Genomic DNA, 23982 nt, shown 5'->3' on the forward strand with positions numbered 1-23982 from the left:
GAATGGGGGACTGGGTAAAGCGTCTGTAGCATTTGTGCTATTTGCAATCCTGAAATGCCAGAAATACTGATCAGCTGAGTCACACTTCAGCTCTGTAAGTGATTCTGGCTAATACTTAATACTGCTCATTCTTATTTTTCTACTGCTGTTAATGTTGAAACAATTAGTAGTAGTTTTTCTCAAAGTATACTATAAAAATATTTTTTTAGTGATTTCCTTGTGGATTGTTTTTCAACATCTTCACTTTGATAGATCAGATAGGCTGGTAAAATGACATTCTTTGTAACCAAGTGTCTCCTTATGCCTTCACACTAGTGGCATTCAGAGGCGTTGCAGTACACATCCATGTGAGAAGCATTTATGCAGCGCAAAGGATTCTCCTTTGGGGACCAAATTCTTGTGTGGTTTGTGCTGGTATTACCCTTTAGTGTGACATTTATTCTTGTGGGAAGGGCACCGTGCACTTTGCATGGGACACTACCTACTGCAGAGAGAATGAATATATACATGTTATAACAAAAATAACTTCTACCTCAAAATCATAATTGAGAGGTTTTTCTTGTTACTTCTGGCAAGCTCTGGTGTTTGCTTGTTTGTTTTTTAAGACGGGAGGAAGGGATAGCTTGTAGCTGGAAATGCTGCATACTCAAAGTACCTTACAGTCTATTGAAAAATAACCAATAGACTTGCTTAATAGACTTGCCAAATGTTTCAGACAGGGTCCCTTTGAAGAGGATTATCTGTGCCTCCCGGTCTGCACAAGGTCTCCACTTCAGCCTCCTGTTCACAGCAGGGCTAACCTCCAAGTTGGTCCAGGCAGCCCAGGACCTTTTTGAGCTCCGACCACCCCCTGAGGGGAACCCTCCAAAAGCCTCTCCTGGTCCCTTTCACCACCATTCCTGTGAATTTATTTTGTATCTAGTCAGAATTTCCCTTGTTGGAACTTGCAACTCTTGCCTTGACATTATGTCTCTCTGAGAGGTCTGGCTTGTTTACACCAGCAGTGGGATTTGGCTTGTTCTGTCACCTGCCACTTGCCTTGAGATGAGCTGTAAGTTCGGTAGGATGTGTTTTTGTACGTTTTAAGTGGATGAGATGCTTTGTGTTCTGCAAAATTTTGCAAAGCTGAGCTCTGTGATATTGATTCTTCATCTACTCGCTGTCATACTGTTCTCCCTTTGTGCTCTTCACCTGACATTTCACATGCAGTGTTTGTGTAGAAATCCAATCTTCTGGACCCTTGATTTTATAAATGGAAGGATTTTGAAACAAGCAGAGGAATTTTGTTCTCTTCAGTGAGTTCAGCTAGTATTTGTTCCTCTGAAGGTCTCTCTCACTTAGACACTGTCCAAAGAGCTGTCCTAATGCATATTCCCCCAGACCTGCCTCTGAGTTAGGCCCTGAGGATGTCAGGAACCTCTCTGGGGAATGAGGTTACCTTGCCAACAAGAAGCTCAGCCTCTAAGAAACCTGAGTGGTTATTACATGGAGACAAAGTGCTTTTGTCGGCTTTGGTACTTGGACTGGGAGTATTCAGCACACTGCTTACAAAGCAAGGTCAGGTGTAACAGGCGAGGGACCTTCAGAAGGACATCTCTTCCCCTCCAACCACGAGCTATTGACAAAAAGTGACACTCAGCCTTCTCTATCTCTTTGTATTCTTCCTGTGAATCCAAGCTAAATTTTCAGTTCGGTTTGATTTAATTTTGGTGTTTTTTTTTTTTTTTGTTTGTTTGCTTGCTTGCATGTTTTGTTTTGTTCTTGGCCCAGCTGTTTAGGGCTGTCCCACCTGACCACAACCTGAGCTGTGCTCATAAAAAAGGCAGAAGTGATGCCATCAGACAGCCTGTGACTTCCAGAGGGGATACTGGAGTGAAATGTAGCATTAGCTGAATTTGCTCTTGGCTACTAAGATATCCCTGAAGCTTGTTTTTGTTTGTTAGGTTTGTGATTAGAGAGAAAATCAAAAAAGAATCAAAGTTACAGTAGGGGTGGGACAGGCAGAAACACAGACTGCTGTGTATTGCATCCCTAAGAAAGCAGGCACAAGCAGGCCCCTATTTTTTCTGTCTTCTCGACTGTGTGTCGCTAGAGTAGGTACAGAGATGGGTAAGGAAAACCATGATAATTTAGCATGCCTTTTAGAGATCTGTTTGACTTGTAGGATGCCACGTGTGGAGGCTTTTCCAAAGCAGCACTAGTTGAACACGTCAGAACAATAGCGTAAGAGACCATTGTTTCTCTCAAAACATTGTCCATGTTTAAGCACATGTAGTCATATCCAAAGCTTGCATGTTGTGCAAAACCTTTTGTAAAATCTGGCAGAGGGGAAAGAGCTACTAGACACTGCTTCCAGCCTTCACCATACAAAGAAACTCTGAATGTACTACAACAAATTGTTCCTACAGGAAACAAAAAGACTTGGCGTAACTGTGTGTGACTCCAGCAGCCTCCGGTGATCCCAGATTCAGCACAGCACTTCCCTCTATAAATATATATGTCATGCCACACTGGAGTGGTGATAATCTCTGCTCTAACCCACTAAAAAAGCTTTCTATTTAATTTCCATCTACAGTAAAATAGTTTCAAGTTCCTTACCTCATTGCACTTTCTCGGCATAGTTGCAAAATGCTAGGTAAGGGAGAGACCCTTTCAGTGCATAACCCTGAAAATACCTTTGCCACTTTCATGTAATTTCTACAATATTTGGATAGACATCATTAAATAGAAGTGGTGCGTTGCCAATTTTGACAACCTAAACACTAGATTAAGCTATCAGAAGCCACAAATCTAAGATCGTGAAAGCATTATTAGGCTTTTAATGTAAAACAAGTCAAATTTCAAACCCATTATCAGAAATCAAGAGAAATCTATGTTAATTTACTCTAGGAATTACTGAAACATTCAACAGAATACAGCATTATTAGGGAACTGAGCTTAGCACTTCTCCAAATCCACATTTTGGTTACATGAACAATTATAGTTTCCTTTTGAAGCACTGGTTTTCTATGCCCATAAAATTAGATTAAAAGCTACAAAGTGACGAAAGCTGCAGCTCCATTTCTCTCTTGCAGAGAGCTAAGCGCTAATACTACCTAACACAATTTGCTCACAGAATGACTAAAATGAGCAGCAAATTGGATGTTTTGCACAGACTCTGAGATGTGAAGTGTACATTCTGTGGTGTTTGGTATTCTATTGGTCTTGCTATAACCTTTGGTTTATGCAGTATTGCAATTACAGCAATCCCGCAAATGACTCCAAGCTGAGTCAAAGAGCAAACGATAGTGGCATCCTTCCAGAGGCATCCTTTTTTTCTCTTTGAGAGTTGAATTTTCCAGTTGATTACACCATTTTTAATGCTGAGTATGCAGTTGACTCTGTTAAGACTTGTTTTAAAATGCCAAAAAGAATAATAACAAATTAGCAACTTCAGGTATATTTCAAAGCAACAAAGATGAAAACAATTATTTTAATATTCCTAGACACACATAAATTAATCACACTGTTTTTTTCTTGTGTGTGTGTTTTTTTTTTTTTGTTTTGCTTTTTTTAATCATATCCAACCAACAACATAGCAATGGTTGTACTTACATTTCCAGGAATTAACAAATATGGGTAGAAAAGCAATCTCTAAAATTGAAAAAGCATTTTTAATTTCTATCACTATAATAAGGATACCTAAAAAATCCAGTAAAATTAGATGTAGTTTTGTTTTGAATCAAAACTGCTAGCTTTCTAATGGTGATACTTCAACACTTACGTTGAAAGGAAGATTGGATGTTCTGAGAATAATTAAGAGATGGTCTATTGGAAAAAAAAGGCAGCACTTATTTTTACTAAAAACAGAATTGGGAAGAAGACATACATTAGCCAAGAACAATACTGCACAAACATTACAGGAGTCAGTTACCTGGGAATTAAAAAAAAATAAAATAAAATAAAAGCGAACATATTTAACACAAACTATTCTGTAAGGCTGTGACTTTCTAGATGAGAAGTGAATATATGAACTTTCCTAAACAGAATCTGTCATGCCATTAACCTTCCTGGTTATTTCAAATAATCACTTAATGAGACATTACTTACTTTTATGAATGGTAATTGTGGAGCTTTCAACTGAAGTTAACTTTTAGAGGTTATCATTACAACTATTATGTGATGTCTTGATGCTTTAGAGTTCCATATATCCCAAATTTCAGAAAAAAAAAAAAAAACAACACTGCTTTTGCAAACATGTCCAGAAAATGCTAAATGCACGCATTACTTTTTTTTTAATCGTTTTTAATATCTAGATCCGAGGAGCTGTCCGTAGCATATAAAACCTAAGAATGTTGCCAAAGAATACATACTGTTCCCTTCACGTGGTGTATGTGAGTTGCCCTTGGTATTCTGATCTGCATTCAAAAGGAGTGACTCCCAAATAAATACGCTACTGCAAATTGTTCACATTTCAAGGAGTTGCTACAGGTGACCACAGTATGTAATAAATGTATAAAACAAAGACAGAATATTTTAAGTTTTAATCCAACAAATGAGGAGGATCTTGACAATGTACAATACCATTGTACTGCCAATGCTGTAGAATTGTACATAAAAACAATTGTTTTCTGTAGATGTAAAAATAGTAAGTTTTTATTATAATACAATAAAACACATAGAAACCATTTAAAATTAAGTAGAAACCTCTTAAACAATTGAGGCATTAAGCTAAGTGTTTCTCCAAATGTATTAAATAAAACACGGTTAATACTGATTCTAAACATCTTCCCCTACCTTCCCTACTCTCCTCCCTAATTAAACTGAGTAGAAAATATAGCAGTCTCATTTTGTAGTTTGAATTCTTTCAGAGAATCATTTAGATTCTCCATTTAGTTGAAGTACAGTCACACAACTCTTCACAATACAGTACAATACCTTAAGTAATTTCTTTCCCATTGCTATATAATTTTGGAAGTAAGTATTTAAGATTAATTTTGCAGGCTAGAAGAGGCCCAAGGAAGTCTGCGGGAGGGCAATTTAATTTTGAATGCAAAGTATTTACACAAACATTAGTCTATTGTAATTACAGCATAATACTTGCAACATAGCTGAAAAGTGGGTGCATTTAACAAAAGCTCCAAATGAAAGAAAGGGAAGAAAAACAGATTACAAAATAAATAATCTAAAGTTCTTCGTGGTAGAAACGTTCATCATGAAGCTGCCTGCCATAATCCGTTGCTTCACTGTTAAGAAACAAATCCTGGTTCTTAAGAATTTCTGCTTCAGAAAGCTTTTTATCATCATTCAAATCCATTTCTTCAATAAGGTGAACAGCCTTTAAAATAAATGGAACACCAGGTGCACAGTTAATAGGTAGGAACGTTTATAAATACATTTTTGGAATGGCACTGACAGAGTCCTGACACTGTACCATTATTTGTAACAAGCTAGATGCCATTAACGTTCAGAACAGAATCTTTCTTGCCTCAGTTTGTTTCCCCTTGCCTTTTTTATTCAGTGGCAAAGTCATAATATCAAATTTCTAACCTCATCATCAATTCTAAACCAAAAAAATAAATGTCAAACCCACTGCTTTACTCTGAGGGCAGTGTTACTCTGAAGACAGCGTTAAAAAAGCAAAGATTGATCGTCTTCCTGGAAGTACCAGCAGCCTCTGAAATCCACTAGTTGATGCCATACATACCTTTAGCATACAATCTGCAGAAAATGCAAGCTTAGCAGGTCTGCTAGAGGCTGTGTGTTTTGTTTCTGGACATTCAGCCACAGAGCAACAGCTACGGCCCTTGGTGTGCATGACCTCAACTAAGATTTGAACCAGTGCAGTCTTCATATTGAGCATGCTCTTCCATAGGTGTGTACCAGATACGGTTATCTCTATCTCTGAATGAACCCTCTGTCTGACAGGGTATGTTTTTCCAGCTCTCATTTTAAACTTTAGGTGCCGTTACTTTTAGCTCTGGAGGTCTCTATTCTGCTACCATTTCTGTATCTATTTATGATTTGCAAAAATAGCTCTCTAACTGTAATTCATGGTTTAAACTTAACTGGAAAGTATTTGATGTCAACCATGGAAAAGATTTTGTATTTTCAACAGCAGATGAGGTAAGTCATGCATGCATAGGAACATCAACTTTGGATAGCAATTAAAGATCTCCCCCATTTCCTGAAAGCCAAAGCTTGCTTTTTGGAAAAAAAAAAAAAAAAAAAAAAAGACAAACACAATGTCAAATGAAACTGCGAGTTACAACAGTTCTCAATTTTTTGCTTGCTTATGTATTATAGAAGGAGGGAAATTCCGCAGTGAAACAAAAAATGTGGAATACTTTAGTTGTATGTTATTCATGAGAATTACACATCTCAAAGCTACCAAGCTAGCACAACAGCTCTATTGCAGCTGTTATTACTGAGAAATAGCAGAGTTCCTAGTCTTACATGGCTTGGGTTTTTATTTACTAAATATCTACAAATACGATGATTTACAGGGTCCTTCCGTTTCTGCTTTTTCTGATTGGTTTGGCTCAATGTGACTGCTTAGCGGCTTTATTAAAAGTGAAATATTACTTACATTTAAGCTGACTACATCAGCAAAGAGGGCTGAAGAAAATGACAGGTAGTAACATCAGCCAAACAGATTTCAAAAACACTCTGCATGGCAAAAGCTAACAGAGTATTAAGAAAAACATCTTGGTAAACATGTATCAGTTCCTAGAAACTGAATGCATAGTATTTTTCTGTTGTTTTATGTTATTTAACTACCAGATTTCTCAAGCCATTTTTAAATGACAAAATCAAACTGTAATATAAACAAACAGCAATTTATGATGCAAGTCAATGCCACCTTCTCTTTAGGATAGGGGACTTTGCTAAGCCCTTGCATTAACTGAAGAAAAAAATAGCACATTAGAAAAACAAATAAAAAACCCTAACCTTGTAGAACTGAGATATTAGTACACCATGGCCTTGCTTTAAGCTAAGGTTTGAATGAATAGTGAAGAACTGATTAAAGAAAACACAACCAAACAGAACAGGTATGTATAGACTCAACAACACACAGAACTCATGTCAGTTAGATCAGTATTCTTTCTGTGAAATAAGAACCAACAACCCTCAAGAGTCAGATGTTTAAAAAAAGTCTGCACAAAAGCTTACAGATGCTCATTTACAAAAATAGTCCTATAGCAATTTTGTAGCTTAGGTTCCTACAAGGTTAGGTACCTGAGCAGCCAGTGCTGCATGCTAACCAAGCTGCTTTTTCTGTAATCAGCAGAGCTGAAATAGCAGGGAGGTGGGAGCTCAGTAATGACTTGTCCAGTCACAGAAGATGAGCTATCTTAATCTATTTTGAAGAGTATCCCAACTTTAAGAATAATTATGGAGGCACGGGAGAACCTGTTTGTGTCTGCCATACTGAACACCAAAACCCTTCAGTGCAAAGGAAAGAGATCTGCACAAATTAAGATAAGTAGTTACTAGCAGAAAGGCAGAAACCTTCTCTACTACCGTCAGCAACTCTAACATTCATAAAAATAGGCTGGTCTGGTATGCTCAGTGCTTCTACTACCTGCTACAAAAAATAGACAACTAAAATGAGAATCCACTTAAACCTATTACGGCATTCTACTGCTGATTAAACCATTTCAATTATCATTCTCATTTTAAAGTTTGCTTTACAGAATCTTGAATCATACAGTATGTCTATTTTCTTATACTTATGCAAATACAGGTTTTTATACAATTTTTATACAAATTATGGCAATTTAACCAGTAAGAAGAAGAATGATCCATTTTTGTTTTCATAACTGTGCTTTATATAACTGCTTATTTTATTTGTATACCTCATTAGCTTTAACTACTGTAACTTTAAAATGACATCACATTTGCCTTACCCAGACTGGGGACCTTCATTCTTTGTCAAACTGGAAAAAAGGGCTAAAAAAGATATGCAAACATCTACTAAGCATTCATTTTCAACTACTAAAATATGGTAAATCTGAATTTATCTATCATTTTGCTGTGATACCTCCAGAATTCTGCTGCATTAAATAAAATCTAAACAGCAATTATTAAACCAGTCAAAACACATACCTCCTCTTGTGCAATACCCTGATTATTAGGTACTATCCAAAACAACAGCTCTTGAGGGCTGAGTTTCCCATCCTTATCCTTGTCATAGTCATTCACAAATCGATCCTTCTCAACAAGTATCCATTCTGGATCTTCCCTTGCAGCTAGTAAGAAACATTTAGCAAGTTTAAAACCACTCTTTTCTTTAAAATTGACGCATTCACCTTTTCTTGTAAGCAAATTAATGCAATTTAGTCTCATAACATAAAAGTGATTTCACTAAACAAAGAGAGACCAGAGACCTTACCGACCAGTCCAAGGATATTAAAAAAAAAAAAACAAAAACACAAACATTTAAAATATTTGTATAGATTAAAACAGAACTTAAAGCTAAGATAATGTAAAGACTGTAAATTTGCAGTTGAACTAAGGGGACGTTAAAGTCACGTGTTACAATCAACTGAGCTGTTTATTTTAATGTTAACCAAAATTAATCAAATAAATGGGGGAGAAATCATACTATGTATAAAATGTGCTGCCAAATGGATGGTTTCCTACTTATTGGGACATCTGACATACCAATAGGAAAAAGTTAAGTGGATGATGGAGATATTTGACATTATTTACTTTGACTGGGTTAAGATTACTCTCTCTTATTATATAGCCATTGTATAGCAGTAACATTGCAGATAGCATGTTAATAGTATCCCATGACAGCAATGTGAGCAATACTGTAGTTCTCAGTCACTGGTCATCTCAGCACTTAACAGATTGAGGAAAGTAGGGAAAAGCTTTAAATCAACAAGTGTCCTAAAAGTAGGTAGGGAACTAGGGTTGTGCTGTGTATGCAATTACGAAACTTGTAAGGCGATACCAAAATTTTAACATTCTACTGTCTGATCCTGTGCTTTAACAGCCAGGGAGGTCATTTGTGACAGCTAACAGAGAGGACAAAGTTCCTACCTAGTGCAGGCTCAACAGACTCTGAACAGTACTGTAAGCTCTCAAAACAGTTTTTATTTTTTGTAATTTTTCTAAAAATAGCTGGAATATATCCAAAGCAGTCCCATTTACTGCTTGTATTTCTTTGTATTCCTGGTCTATATTTACCCTGTATTCTGACTTTGCACTCTGAAACCTAACCAGCTTTTTAACTTGTCTCTAACTCTTCAAGAAATTAAGAGGCAATTCACAGTGATCGTTCACCACTGATAAACACTGTGAACAAACATTAACAGATTGTAAGACTTCCTAAACCTCATGAAAGTCAAAATTATTTGACATGACAGGCAAACAAGTAACAGTTCAAAATAATTAGGTTTTATTATAAAAGAAAAAAGATTAAGTCTCTCTCTTTCCTTTCTAACATCTAGTTTACAACTCAGTTATTCTTGACATCACAATTCAGCAATACACTGCTGCCCAAAGCCACAAGGCGGTTATGAAACCAGACCCACCTTGTAGCTTATTAGTCATTTTAGAGTGTGCAGCAAGAACACTGTCTGCAGAAGAAGGTCATTTGGAGAAAACCTGAAGAAGTTTCTACAGTTCCAGATGATTCTGAATCATTGATAAAAATGTTTAATAGCAAAGCTGTTCTGTTACTGCAAGAACCCTAACAATAATTTCATCCCTTTCTAATAACTTTAGATAGACTGGCTTGGAAAGGCTTTTTTAAAGTTCAAGTAGGAAAAAGATATAAAAAAAAAACCTCCATGTTTCAGAATTTGCACTCCTTAACGACCAAGCAGACTTTTCACGTGCATCAAGCCACTGGTCTTTTTGGAACCAGGAGAGTTCTCTGCCCTATCTTGTAGCAAGTCAAGTACAGTGTATAATCTCTCTCTCTCTCTTTTTTTTTTTGTTAACACAGGAATAGAGCAAGCTTAAGGAAGGGCAAGAGTGAAAAAAAAAAGCGAAAGCAGATGGGCTTTCAATACCTGGTACCGTGAAGGGACTGCTTACACTTCCCCTCTCCCTCTCTTAAAATACACACGACTTCAGTCCTTCTGCAGCAAGGCTGACAGCTGCCTTAAGCCAATCAAGACTAGGAAAGGCTAACCTTACATTCATGCTGGCTGTTTTCCCAGATGCGTTCAGTTAGCAAAACTGCATCTTTTTTTATCTACGTACCTAGTGATGAGGATTATGCTTCAGTCTTTGGGAAAAGAAGTAACTTACAGGGGAACAGTGGGCTGTGCATAAACTACTGCCAAATACACGCAGGGCAGACTGAAATAATGATCTACAAGGCACAGTACCAGGAAATTGAATTATTCTGACCAACAGGAAAATGTCACTTGGAACCTGTAGGTGGAGGTGTTAAAAGCTGAAAACGAAGGTATGTACAATTCATCCCATTCCAAAAACTTTTGTTCAGTTTCTGCCCCCCAACCCTTTCCTTACTTGGGTCTCTCCTGTAATCACCAAGGAATTCTTCCAGGTTGACAAATCCATCACCATCTTTATCATGCTCTTCTAAAGCTTCCTGAATGACAAAGTCCTTTTGCATACATACAAACAAAAGGCAAAATATCAATTTATCAGTCTTGCAATCAAAAGAAACAGAAATAAATCATTTTAGAACAATAAACACAAGAAAGTATGTAAAAGAAAGTAAATGTCCTTTAAACTAATGAGATGTCATTTCAAATCTGCTTCTCTGTTTTACGTGAACTAGTGCAATAACTGGTTCCTGTGCCACAGAATGGATCCATTCTTAAGAGTTTAGGATGTCAGGTTTTATGAAAATCAAATCTGTTGGGTGTATGTAGAGTTGGAATCCTTAAATATAATTCAAAACTATATAAGCACATGAATTTGCACAAAACTATAATCCTATTTCTTTTTTGATGTACTAATTTCTTTGCATTTTGTAACTTTTTGAAGTTGTTGGAAAAATTGTTTTGTGTCTTGGTCCTTCGTTTCCCGGTGAGACCAGCAAGCCTGTTCTTGTAGTTGTTCTTGTTTGTTCATAATTAAGCATTATGTCAACACAAACAGAGGCTATGTTTGCACTGAGCTCCTGCTGGCAGTTAGCTCTGCAGCATCAGAGACCCAAACCTGAAGACTCTGTTGCAGAAAAGCAGCAGTGTACTTTTAACTGGGGTCAGCTGTGGGTATTGAGCTGGAATGACACCAACAGTCACAGCAGTGATGAAACACATCAACAGTGCCACAGTGCTCCTGGCTTGCATAATAATCCCCCAAACTCTGAGCACAGAAAAGTCAAAGTTTCAAAACGTTTTTTTGTTTGTTTGTTTGTTTGTTTGTGTTTTTTTACCAGAAAAGTGACCATAGTGGCCCTTTAAGTAAGGTGAAGGTAACTGGCACTTGACCTTTTTCCTGCATCAAAACATCTTTATCGTGAATACCTCTAACAATAATTGAACTCTGAACTAGGCTTGCAACTTTCTCAAGCTGAAATCTTACTGATGTGTTTCTAACCTAACAGAATTTTAGAGATAGTTATGTCAGCCTAATCTTAAAGGTTTAAGGTAGTTGTGTAATACTGCTTCTTGACACATACTAGTTCTTGAAATAAATTTTCCAGAAAAGCACTGAACTCCTGCTCCATCTTCTGAACTCCAGCACTGAATTCACAACATACCACCTGATTTTTTATTTGGTCTGGAAAAGCAATATACATAGCCGCCCAAAAGCACATTTCCTGTAGCACTGGGACATTAAAAAGATGTTGCCTCTATATACACAGGCCGATAAAGACCTCCTCCTAAATCTTACCGTCATATACTCCACTTCTTCGGGATGTTCAAAAGCAATGAATTCATCCACATTTAGATCAGGAACATCATCCCTGTTAGCTTTTTCAAAACGCTTTTTCTCCTTTAAATGAAGCTTAGAAAACAGATTTAGTTAGAGTGCTTAATGAAAAGGAAAAACATTATAGTAGTTAGCTGTAAACGCATTAGAATATTAATTGTTTCACATTACTTTCTTGTATTATACTGATGTTTCATTTTCACTAAGAAGAGCTCATCCGGAGCAATGAGAATAGCACTTTTAATTGAGGGAAGGTTTTTATTAAGAATCCCATAAAAATTTCCTTCATTTCAGTTAGGAACATTTGAAACACTCTCAGTCAAGGCTTCAAAAACATGAAAGGGAGATGATGAAAAGACCAGGAAGTCATGTATAAAGACAAGCTTCCACTTCTACAAGTCACCAATTCCCAAACTAGCCTAGTGGAGTACAATTACTGTTAAGGTGGCCATCACAAATCCTAACATTTATATTTTCAGGACATTTAACCTTTTGAATCTGTATCTCACTTACATCAAGGGCTCCTCACAGTTCCAAGAAAGTCTTCAAATATCATATATGTAAACTGCCTTTTCTGAAGCCGTTTTAAGTGCTGAAGGATGAGGCAGATTCCTTTAATACAAGACTGTTGTCCATTACATATGAACTTATTTCAAATCAAAGTCACTTCTGTACCCTCTGTTAAGTATAAATATTATCAAGCCTTCTTACAAGAGGTAATATCCACAATAAACAGGCAAGTTACTATTTCTGAATGTCTTGCACTTCCTTCTTCTGTATTCTAAATGTTCAAAACCCTTCTTCTTTGCCCTTGTTTCATTCTGTATAGTCTCTTCAAACAAAATAAAGACCCAAACCACTGATAACAAATCTCTACTCAAAATGCATGCGATGTGAGCTGTGAAAATTTTGGAGTCCTATGTTTGAGTGTATTGTACTAACAGTATGACTCTGATCTGGATAAGGCAGTGGCCAGCAAACCAGAGATCACAAATACTTTAAAAATAACCACTTGAAGCTGTACTTATTAGCTTCTATCCTATTTATTGAATCTTCTCAGTTTAGTTAGGCTAATCTGACTCATGCAGACCACGTGTAACAAATAAAGTGTAAGAGCTTAACTATTCTGCAAAATAATTAATTGTGTTTAAAGAAAAGCTGACTTTAACTAAGAGTTAAACTGGAACGCAATTCAGAAAGACTGACTAGGGAGAGTACTAGACTGCAAAATGAACTGTTGAGGGGTGGTTTGTTTTCAGTGTTTTGAGATGTGATGAACAAGACTGCCACCCTCTGGTAAATTCATGTTTACTTTATGTCAATTTAAATCAGTAACGAAGTCCAACTTTTCTGTTTTAACTAGAGCAGGATCATTAATTTACAAAAGTATGGCTGAAGACAGCTGACACATGATGCTGGTGCAATGCTGCTAGTCTTGCTTTTGCCAGTATAGGCTGAAGTCAGAAAGTAGGAAAACCAAGCAAGCAATCATCACAAATCACAAATAAGCAGGAGTTCTACTTCAGCATAATATAATGGCAACATCTCAAACATGGGGTCCAGATTTTGACTGGTAGTTCCATTCAAAATCTTGTTTTATTTAAAAGCTATGTAATTAAGTGACCTCCAAGCACTATATTCAAGACTACTATTTTACTAGAAGTAGGCACCAAAGCACTCCTTCTCACAAAAAAACCTCAGGCCAGAATAGTCTAATAACGCACTTATTCTCTTTTTGGGAAATATTTACATGTCCTTATAAATGTCTAACTTGAAAACAAGCAAGTTTTACTATAGCAGATTTGTGGTGTCCTTCCTTCTCTGTCCCTCTTGCCTTTTTCCTTTCATTCTTAAGTATTTATTTGCATATATGAGATTAATCTGTAACTTCGATTGTTTATATATTCAGTTTTATGTACTAGGGTTGGATTGCTAAAAATGTTTCAATTACTATTGCTTTCTCTGTGGATCTCTAGCAGACAGAAAAATTTAAAAGAAGACATTATTGACCACCCACACCAAGTACTTCAGAAATGAATGAAAAGTGGATAAAGCAGTGCAAGGTGGGTGGTTAAAAGAACAGTACAAGGCTGACCAACACCAGTGCTACTGGCCCCAGCTACAGGCAGGACACTGGTTAGGCCATGGACCTAATTTAATAGATTGCCACCTTGTTTTAAGACATTTGCTGGATGCTCTGCTCTGTGATAAGACTGCCAGTAGACTTATACTCCACTCAGCTAGCAAAATGTACCCAAGAGGTACAGTTTCATTCTGTCTTTGTGTTTTGTTGGTAGCAAGTTTAATACTCCATTACTTTTCATTAATTACTCCCCTATCTCAGATAAATGAAAGTGTTAAAACATGTGCCAGCTGCTATGGTTTCTCTAACCATCCTGTTCTGTCAGTAAACACATATTGTTTTCTATTGCGAGCAGCTTTCAGAAACCTGTGTTGAAACATTTTACCTGTCGAAATGATTCTTCTTCTTGATCCTCCAGGACAGTGTTCTCATCAAAATCAATGACACGATCATACATTTGTAAATTGTACTCTTTCCAAGACACTAATCCATCACCATCTTTGTCATAGTCATGGAAGTGTTGCTTAGCTTCTTGTGTGACATAATGCTTAAAGGACTGTTGTATCCAGGAGCTCAGCTCATCTGTGAAAATAATAAAGTAAAACAAGCAAAAATCAGAATAATCTGTAGCATAAAACCTGTAAAGATACCACAGGTCTATTCAGTTTAGAATATACTTTGTAATTCAGATGCAAGTATGTAGGCAAGAGGTTGGTTAAACAGCCTTCCTCTGTGCTATGCCTTTTTTTCAAGAGATTAGACTACAGCTACAGCTTTTAGTTTGTCTTCTGTCATACTGTTTCCCTATTGATTCCCTCAGGCTAGAGTTAGATGGTTACTTCACTCCGGTGTATTTTGGTGCTGCCAGAAAAAGGGTGACGCATCCTTCTGACACACAAAGGAAGTGGTTAAGAAGAAATGATTACAGGGAGTGTTCATGCAGCTGCACAGCAAACTAGATCAACTAGGAACTTATCCCGTAAGGAAGATTCTTGGGTTTCAGCTGAGAAGTTACCCTTATTTCAGGCTTACTGAGGCCTGAACAATGCAAGCCTGCCCCTTTCGGTGGCTGCTGGCATTTATGTCAGCTTGAAATGATTATGTGGCCAGGGCTTTTCAAACCTGAAGCCATCCAACTCTAGGATCATTTAAGCTTTCTTTTCAGACCTTTATGAAAATGAAATTGAATACAGAAAATTCTAAGTGTAAATTCGTATCCAAAAATCACCATTCCCGTCAATTTCTAATTTTCTTAGTGTAAAAAAGCATTCCACTGTGATTTTCCTTTGGGAAGGGAGGGGAAAGCCAGTTTCCATTAGACTAAGAACATAACCAGATGTAATATGTATTGTCAGGACTGAGTACAGAGGGAATTTCTGCACTTTAACATATTAGACCTCTTCTCCTAGAGCCTTCATGTTGCAAAGTGCTTGTTGTTTATTTTACAAGTTAGCCACCCTGCCAAAGTCACACAGTACCTCACCTCTGCTCAGTCAGGTACAGGAACACCGAACTAAGTGTGCAGCTGATTAATAAATTCAGCACATCCAGTGGAAGACATTCAAGAGGTAGAGTTGAACTTATCTTTAGAACTGTATTTTTTCCTCCTACCCAGAAAGCTTACTGCATGCTTGGTATGTCAACGACATACCACAGTTCTGGAGTTGGAACAAGGATTCTGTTGGCTCTGTGTGCACGTTCACAAGACACTTACATTTTTTTTTTTGTTAAGCTCCAGCAGAACAAACAGGCATTTTTATAATGAGTTTGACAATAAGATGAAGAAAGTGTTGTGATGGTGCCTGAATTTACTAGTTTAGTAAAACCTTTGTCTGGGAAATGACATTTGATGCTATATTGTGATGGAAAGCACGTATGATCCCACAGCGTGGCTCCGTGTCAGCAGCTGTTCAAGCGTGTGCATTCAATGTTACAGCTGCAGGTACCTTCTTCACCTCTTCCTTGCTTTGTGAGTTGTACAAAAAGGATTTCAAAAAGCACTGGATTCCAGGGGGTTTCAGAGGCGAGGGAGAGGTGCAGCTACAAAACTGCTGCTGTGGAAGGTGGGAAGGGCTCTCCTGCCTGCTTTCCATGGCCCTCACCGCTTGTGTCATGGGAAACACAATCCTTGGGGACTGAAATATCCCTTTTTTTTTTTTTTTTTCCCGGCATTTCTGACACACTTCTCGCGGCGATTCCCTTTGTGGAGAGGTCCCGCTGCCTTCCGCGAGGCCCAGCGCCGGGCCCCGCGCCCGGGCACGACCCCCTCCCCGCAGCCCGCAGCCCGCAGCCCCCCGCCCTACCCTTGCTGAGCAGCCCGTCGCCGTCCGCATCGATCCTCCTGACGATGGCCCGCAGCCGCCGCTGCTGCTCTTCCGGGCTGAGCCGCGCGTACTCCTCCGCCTCCTCCTGCGGGCGAGGGAACCGCCGTGAAGCCGCCGCCGAGGCCGCCCCAGCCCCGGCCGCCGCCCGCCGCCCCCTGCCCGCCGCCCACCTGCCCTCCGAGCAGCGCCTCCCGGTCGTAGTCGGCGCGGTGCTGGCCGAGCGCCGCGCCCAGCGCCCACAGGGCCAGGCCCAGCGCCAGCAGCGGCCGCCGCCGCATCGCGCCCGCCGCCGAGGGGACCCGCGGCGAGGGGCGGGGAAAGGAAGGGAAGGGGCCGCGGGGGGCTCCGGGGCGCCGCCTGCCCCCGGCTGGGGGCCGGGCCGGGCTGGGAGCGGCCGGCCCCGGGGCGAGGCGAGGCGCGGTGCCGGCTGTGGGGTCGGGCACGTCGCGGGGCTGGGGCCGGGGCCGGGGCCGCGAAGTTTGGTCCTGCCTCTGCCGCCCAGGCGTGCCGTGCCGCGGCAGCGGAAGGTACCAAGTGCTGTCAGCATAGGTCGGCGGTTTCTCACTTCCAGAAAGTGGTTCGGCTCAGGCATCAGCCAAGCCTGGCAGGCCGGGGTGAGTTTTGTCAGAGCTCGGGGCTGTTTTAAGCCAGCCGTGCCGCAGTGAAGGTCATGGAGAAGCCGGCAGCGTGGAGGTTTGCTCTCAGAGAGGGGGAAGGCTTGCTCCTGGTGCGGGCCTGAGCTGACCGTCACACAGCACAAAGGGAAAAGCGAGGCGTTATAAATGAGTTAGCAAGGTGGATCAATACAGATGGTCATAACTGTTCGGCACAGGTAATAGAAAGAAAAGCTGTAAAATAAATTGAAGCTCATTTACCACTCAGGCAAACTAAAATTATGTCCAGTAAATGATCAGGGGGGCTCTGCAGGAACGTTGTAACTGAGAGATGTCACATGAAATTGGGCTTGCTCAGATCCAGAGCCCACTGAGGTCAAATTAATCACTCTCAGTGGTTTAATTGAGATTTGCATAAGGTTGGTGTTGGATTTGTTACTTCTCCTTTCAAGATTAGTCTATTTCTGGAAGTCCTCTTTCAAACAGAAAGAAGTGATACCGGCTTATCTGGAATTCCAGAAAGGGAGATGTTAAGGTGTTCAAGTAGAGCCCTCAATTAATGGAGCTTTGTCTGCTGTACTGTCCCTCATCCTCGGTGATGACGGCGATGTACTGCTCCCTGGTTAACCTCAAATTCTATTAACTGTAAAGAGCTAAGACACTTCATTTGGGAGATGTGAGACTACAATATTGTAATAAATCAGTAAATGTGTTACTGCAATTTCCTGACCGTATAAGAAATGTCTCTCCATTTAAAATAAATAAATAAATAATAGTGACTTAAGTCTAATATGCTTTATTGGTTTAGATGTCAAATTTCCTGTCAGTATTTATGGAAATCATATATACAAAGTGTGAGCGAAGTCAGGCTGCTTGTGGTTTGTGTAGATAAAGCAAATCGTATAAGCAATCAAAACAAAAATAAGATTTGGTTGATTTCCAAAAATAGTACTGAAGATACTTTGTCTTCTTTGTTCAGTGCATTACTAACACTCCAGATAAATTCTTTACTGCATATCTCAAGGCTTGAAAGATTATACAGATTAGATTATACATATCAGATTATACATATCTGTGCCTAAACAGCTGTAATAGCCTCCACAGAGCAAGTTGATTAGTTTATTAACAATATGTTCACATGCCAAGATGACTGAAGATAGCAGCAGGAAATAAGAATAGCTGGAATAATATAGCAAGCAAAACCAACTAGCCAAACAAACAAACAAACAAACAAAAAACAAAACCAACACCCAACCACCACTTGCTAAGCTCAGCAAGAAGGACAGCATAGAAAATCATATTCTTCACTCCGTAGTTTGCCTGTGTCAAAATGCAGTCCAGACACTTCCTAGCACTCAGCTACCCAGTCATATCATAAATTCGAGATTGTTCTGGTAAGGATGTAAGAAAATGAAAGAGGGCCTTACATTCTCTCGATATTTTTAACCAAGTGCATAGCAAATGCATTGCTATTGTAACTTGCAAATAAAAAGCGAGTATTAGTGATGCTATTTTAAAAACAGAATGCAAGTCATGTCATACAAAAAGCTTTTTATGTGCTGAACTTTCTGACTTTTCTGACAAATCTCTCCTCTAGCCAAATTGCATACAGTCTTTCACAAATCTGTTTGGAGCTACTTTTTCAATCACAAACGAATTAATGTTAGAAGATCACATTCAACACAGATTTCCAATACATTGGCTCATTTGTGCCTCCTTCTAATGACTTGACTGAAGCCATGATACCACTTCTCTAAAACATCAGCAAATATAAATCTGTTCCTCTTACACTGTCAGCATGAGAGCAGTTGTCCAGAAATGGAAAGTGCCATTCCTTAACAGCTGTTTCCTGCAGGTGAAGCTATCTGCCTCATGTTCACTACATTTTTTTTTTACACTTCTACATTTTAATTTTATAAAGCACTACTCAACTTGTCTAAGCTGTGATTTTCTTTAATGCAAGTCATTTATACTCTTTCAGAGTAAGTGTATCCACAGTAGTGAATTTAGACAGTTTTCAATTTTGACATATCCTAATTTTGTTTTCATCACAGGTAAACATTATAAGCTGTATGTAAGATGGTGAAGAGTATCTAAGAGCTGCATGCAGAGATTATCCCTCCATCTTCCATTTTAAAAGTTGCTGGCTTTCAACAGGTGAATTTAGGTAAGGGAAAAAACAACCTGAGCAACAATTTAAAGACAACTGTGTTTAAGTGCCATGTGCTTGGATTTCAAAATGGCCATCATTTGCTTTAGTAGTACCCAAATACAACATTGTGAGCATTCTAACTATTAATAACTCCTTCACAAATTATCCTGAAGTATTTTAGACTCTGCAGACTTTACAGACCTATTTTTCTACTTCTTTGCACTTAGCGCAGTTATAAATATGTGAAGAAATAGGTTATGAAAGGACACTTCTGATGCAGTATCTGATTTGGCATCAAATCAGGGTACCAGGATTTGTCACAGGCTTCTGAAGCCCTGTACCATGGTGCTGAGCTCAGCTACAGGAGCCCAAAGAGGCAGCTGGGGACACTCAGACAGCTGCCCGGGCACAATAAACGAGCTTGTTATCGAAGGACAGCGTCAGGGCTGGGACCTCCAGAGGCCATCTGGCTCAGCTCTCAGCACAGGACCAGTTACGTGCGTCATTCCTGAGAGGTGGTTGTGCTATTTGTGACAGCAGCTGAGGCACGTGTGATTTCCCGTGCAACCCATACCAGTGCTTGGTTTTACAGTTTTACAGGTTTACTGTTTTACAAATGGAAACCGGAATCGTCCCGGGTAGAATTTCAGCCTCTTACTTATCGTTGCTATCCCCTAGGAAACGGATCATTCCTAACCATACTTTTACACGTTGGGCACTCCTGTCGCTCCCCGTTTGCCTTCCCTTTTGGCTAAGCCCTTTCCCTAAGCGTTTCCCTTGTCCAACGTTTCCTCCCCAGCCCGCTTGCCCGGGCCCCGACTCTCAGAAGACCCGCACCCCCTGTGTCTTCAAGCCCGGTGCCCCAGCAGTGCCAAACCCCAGGGCACAATCTCGCTGCGCTGCCTGTACGCGCAGGGTATGTACATAATTATTTATTAATGCCCACAAATTTGCTTCTCCGGTCCCCCAGGAGGAGCTGGAGGCACCGCCGCCCCTCGGCGCTCCCTGACGGGCTGAGGGCAGCCAGGTGCGGGCAGCCAGGTGCGGGCAATGCCTTCACCGGCGCGAACGGCGCATGCGCGGGCGACAGCAGCGGGGTGTGCGTGTGTCTGTCTGGGGGGGGGCCCGGGCCGCGCAGGGCGGCGGGCGGGCGGGCGGCCAGGCGGCGGGCGGCGATGACGTCACCGCGGCGGGACGGCGCGGCGCGGCGGAGAGCGTGAGTGCCCCAGCGCGCGGCCGGGCCGGGGAGGGGCGCGGCGGCGGGGCAAGATGGCGGCGGGCCAGCCCCCCCCCCCCCCCCCCCGGGCCCGTTGCTACGGGCAACCGCGGAGCCCCTGAGGGGGCGGCCGGCCTGAGGCGGCCCGGCCCGGCCCGGCCCGGGGGGCGCCGAGCTGAGGGGAGCGCCCAGGCCCCGCGGCGAGGGGCCCGGCCCCTGCCCCGGGCTGCGGCCTGAGGGGAGGCCCGGGGGCTGCCCGGGCTGAGGGGGGGCTCCAGGCGGGCCGGGTGTTTCCTCAGGCTGAGGGAAAGCCCCGCAGCGCAGCCTGATGTGCCAGTAAACCTGCAGCGCGCCGGCTGGCAGCTTCTCCCCTCTCTGCGCACCTTCCTTCTAACAGATCCCTGTGTCCTGCACTCCCGGGAAGTTTGTGTGGGGCCCGGCTTTTCCCCTTCAGTACGCACCTCGCTGTGCCAGCTTTTATTACACCCCGATTATAATCGAGCGAAGCGTGGTGGTCACAAGCGGCTTGCTGAGACGGCTCGGGGCTGAAGGCTCCTTTTGCTACTCATGCCCTAAGTAATGCTGAAATACAGCGGGACCTTGTTTTAAAGAACTCAGCTTCCTTCAACCAAGTGTGGATTATTTCAGTGTTTTCTTAGGCTCGGGAGGTTGTCTTAAGGCATGCAAACAAGTGCAAACCGTAACAGCTGGCTGTTTGTGGGCATGGGTTTTGGCTGTTGGCTTTTCAGAAAACTCAGCAACATGTGGGGTGGAAGCTGTAATCTGAGAGCAAGGGAACATCCCGGTTAGGGCAGTACCAATAATAACCAATAACAAAATCTCCCCTGGGATCTGGCAAAAGGTTAATCTTGTTCTCTGATCTAATTTTTGGAACTTCAGAAGTGGTTTTAACTTCTGTTTAGCATCTGAATGTTAAGAATATGTAAGGACTGTTGCAGGAGAGTTTTTGCACTAATCAGAAGCTGGCTGGGATTTATTTCCACCCTGAAGCCAGGGATTTAGTTTTATTTTAGCATTGTTACAGCAATTGTGGATTTTTTTGATAAACCTATAAACATTTAATCCAGTGTACTTCTCCATTTTTGGCAGTGGTTCCCTAGTTCAATACTGGATTAAAATTATTTACTTGATCATAATTAACTTCTATAGGAGCTGTCACCTTTTTTTTTTTTTTGAGAACAGAAGTTTTTGGGTTTACTTTGCTTCACTGCTAATTATCTGTTATGAATTTTTAGTATCTCTGATTCACTTTTCTTTTTGAACCTATAAATAGGTTGCTCAGTCCTCTGTCACAGGAAAGATCATTGTTGCCTTCCACTATTCTTTAGCAGTCTGTGCAGTGATTTGTTTTGGAGTCCCATAAAATTCATTGTACTGTTTACTATCTTACTACATGTGCATATATTTTTTCTATAGGACTGTTCTCTTCTAATTTTCTTCTTGGGCTGTTTTTATTAAGGAGTTATGCAAATACTCTATAATAGCTGTCCTCTGAAAACGTTGAAATGTTCGTTAGATGTCCTTGACATAAATGCTGCTAAGAAGCTAAAATTAATTTCATAGACGGTTTAAGTAAAATTGATCAACTGCATTTATTTTGACACAGATATGAAAACTCAATGGGGTCATCCAAAAATGTAATAAATGAGCCCGTTGACATGGAGGAAGGCTATAACATGATGGTAAGTCATTCAGCTACTGTAATGGTATGCTATACATATGTGTTGTTATTATATCATAAGTAATGAAAAGATAATATATGGCAAAAATAAAAAAATGTCATTTTGAGATGTTGAAATGGGAGTACCATCTGTAAGATGTGAATAATCTATGCACAGTTTTTAGTACTGAAAAAGTCCTCACTGAAGTACTAGTATCTGCTTTTGGACGTAGTGTCTCAAAGAAAGATGTGAATCTGTTAGAGACAGTCTTGAAAACAAAATGCTAGGCGCTCAGATTCAGAAAACTTGAAGCCTGAGATGCGGAAAATGTGTGAAAGAAGACTAAAGGGGTAGAAGTAATAAGCTTGGAAGATGGGAGGACCGATGGAGAATGGAATGGAAAATAACTGTAAAAATAATGGGAAAGAAGAGAAAATTCAAATGGTTTCAAATTCCCTGTGTATGTCAAGAATGAGTAGTTTTATGTAGGAAAGCTGTAGAGATCATGCAGAGTGAATGTTGCCTGCTGGTGGAGGATTCAAAAGATCCAGTAAATGAGGAAAGATTTATATGTATATTTACTCCATTTTTGGCAGCAGGATGCTATATTAGCTCTACTTCCAGGTAAGGAGAGTGATTTTTTTCTTAGTTGAGGATAAATTAATGCAAAATGCAGGTGAACGTTCTTATTTTGTTTTAAGACATTTGTGCATTTCAGAGACAGTTAAGATAAATCAAAATTGTTTGACTCAGTTGTGAAGGTACCATAGGTATTTATATCAGGGATTTATACAGTAGTTAAGCTGATTTTAAAACAGTTAAGTGACATTTGTGAGTCTTTAACTCTCTGATGATGAAAAGTTTCTTGTTAAGCAACAAGGGAATAAAAACCCCAAACAAACATGATTCAAAAAAATGGTCACTTACTAAAATTTCCTAGTAAGAACAGACAATTAGATAGAACAAGAATAGACTAGAACCAATGTAGTGTAGATCTGGTTTATTCATGTGCTTTGCTTGAGTTTCTTTGGATCAAACCATAAAATTTGCTTTTTTATTCATCACCTTTTTCAAAAGTCCACTTAATAGTTCTGCTGTGTTTTTTCTATTATTACATAGTAATAACTCAAGGTGGCTCAGTGGGGCACTAGGTGGCACACTGCAGCTTTGAAAGGAGCAATTGAGGGCATCTGAATGAGAGAAACTTAGCCTAACGTTGCTATATAAGCATTCAAGTAAAAGTAGCGTTTTGTTTCTATTGCATTTTCTACCATCCTGATAAATTATAACTACTCATCTGCTATATTCATTTTTACGGCATTTTCTTTCAAAGATGTGCTAGTGCACATGCATAACAAAGTGCTTGCAGGCTTGAATCATATGATGGTAAGAGTGAAAAGAGGAATGCGTCTTCTGACTAGAATAAAATCAGTCCATTAGTGTGTAAAATAACGTTCAGATCTATGTAAGTTTGTCAGGGTTAAAGATACCTTGCTCAGTGGCTTTGTGCTATCACTGTGTATAGACTTCACATTATGGTATATAGCTTGGCTTTGTTTCAGATTAATTTCTGAGGAATAACTTGATGCAGTCTAGAAGAGGCAAGATTTTGTCTAGTTGGTATCTGTCAGCTGATACAAATATTTCTTAACATGTTTGGTTTCAAGGATCTTGTGATGGTATCTTTTTCAAGTGCAAAGAACGTGTTTCCTAGGTAAGCAAAGTTCATCCTCAGCGCCTCTCATTTTCTGTGAATCGCTGCAGCTTTCTAGTAAAAACAGCTGACTGTAGTTGCCGGGAAATACTTTCTAGGTTCTTGTCTTCTCTGAAACAGAAGTGTATTTTATTTTATTTTATTTTAGATGGTTCTGATAAATCCTGTGTCTGTCTTCAGGCTCTTTTCAGTCATCTAGCACATGTATTTGGTACTATGTAGCTTTTTTCTAGATTAATTAGTTCTATTTAACTCAAGGTAAATAAAACATTTTAAAGTCTGCTGTGATATTCTTATGGAATTGATGATGAGTTAAAAGGAGCTTAAAAAAAAAAAAGTGTGGCGTA

General features: G+C 40.0%; 2 protein-coding genes across 7 annotated transcripts in view; one reads left to right on the forward strand and one right to left on the reverse strand.

The window, feature by feature from the left end:
* Positions 1 to 4508: 4508 nt before the first annotated feature.
* Positions 4509 to 16707, reverse strand: RCN2 (reticulocalbin 2). Of its 2 annotated transcripts, none has more exons than XM_068695887.1 (7): positions 16428 to 16707; positions 16237 to 16342; positions 14319 to 14515; positions 11812 to 11913; positions 10474 to 10570; positions 8089 to 8231; positions 4509 to 5317 (listed from the first exon to the last, which is right to left on the reverse strand). In XM_068695887.1, exons 1-7 carry the CDS (start codon positions 16533 to 16535, stop codon positions 5165 to 5167), a joined length of 906 nt encoding a protein of 301 aa, XP_068551988.1. In that variant the 5' UTR covers positions 16536 to 16707; the 3' UTR covers positions 4509 to 5164. The 2 variants fall into 2 exon arrangements, with proteins under 2 accessions (XP_068551988.1, XP_068551987.1); XM_068695886.1 differs by having other exon boundaries at positions 11812 to 11925.
* Positions 16708 to 16725: 18 nt separating this feature from the next.
* The window catches only part of SCAPER (S-phase cyclin A associated protein in the ER), a 160228-nt gene continuing 152971 nt past the window's right edge, over positions 16726 to 23982 (forward strand). Inside the window, exons 1-3 of one of the 5 annotated variants that reach the window (XM_068695860.1) lie at positions 16726 to 16871; positions 18926 to 19038; positions 21867 to 21942. In XM_068695860.1, coding sequence (XP_068551961.1) covers positions 21880 to 21942 — 63 coding nt within the window. In that variant the 5' untranslated portion in view covers positions 16726 to 16871; positions 18926 to 19038; positions 21867 to 21879. Of the gene's footprint in view, positions 16872 to 18925; positions 19039 to 20045; positions 20065 to 20151; positions 20240 to 21866; positions 21943 to 23982 lie in introns of those variants that run through there. The other 4 variants (XM_068695862.1, XM_068695863.1, XM_068695858.1 and 1 more) reach the window with 4 other exon arrangements.

Source organism: Anas acuta, chromosome 12 (genome assembly GCF_963932015.1).
Source record: "Anas acuta chromosome 12, bAnaAcu1.1, whole genome shotgun sequence".
Classification (NCBI taxonomy): Eukaryota; Metazoa; Chordata; class Aves; order Anseriformes; family Anatidae; genus Anas; species Anas acuta.

Bases quoted from the DNA above. Each gene is read 5' to 3' on its own strand.
- RCN2 (XM_068695886.1), bottom strand. From the start codon at position 16,535: ATGCGGCGGCGGCCGCTGCTGGCGCTGGGCCTGGCCCTGTGGGCGCTG. The intron at 16,343-16,427 runs GTGGGCGGCGGG...CCTCGCCCGCAG, and splicing joins AGGCGCTGCTCGGAGGGCAG to GAGGAGGCGGAGGAGTACGC. The intron at 8,232-10,473 runs GTAAGGAAAGGG...GTTTCTTACTAG, and splicing joins TGATTACAGGAGAGACCCAA to CTGCAAGGGAAGATCCAGAA.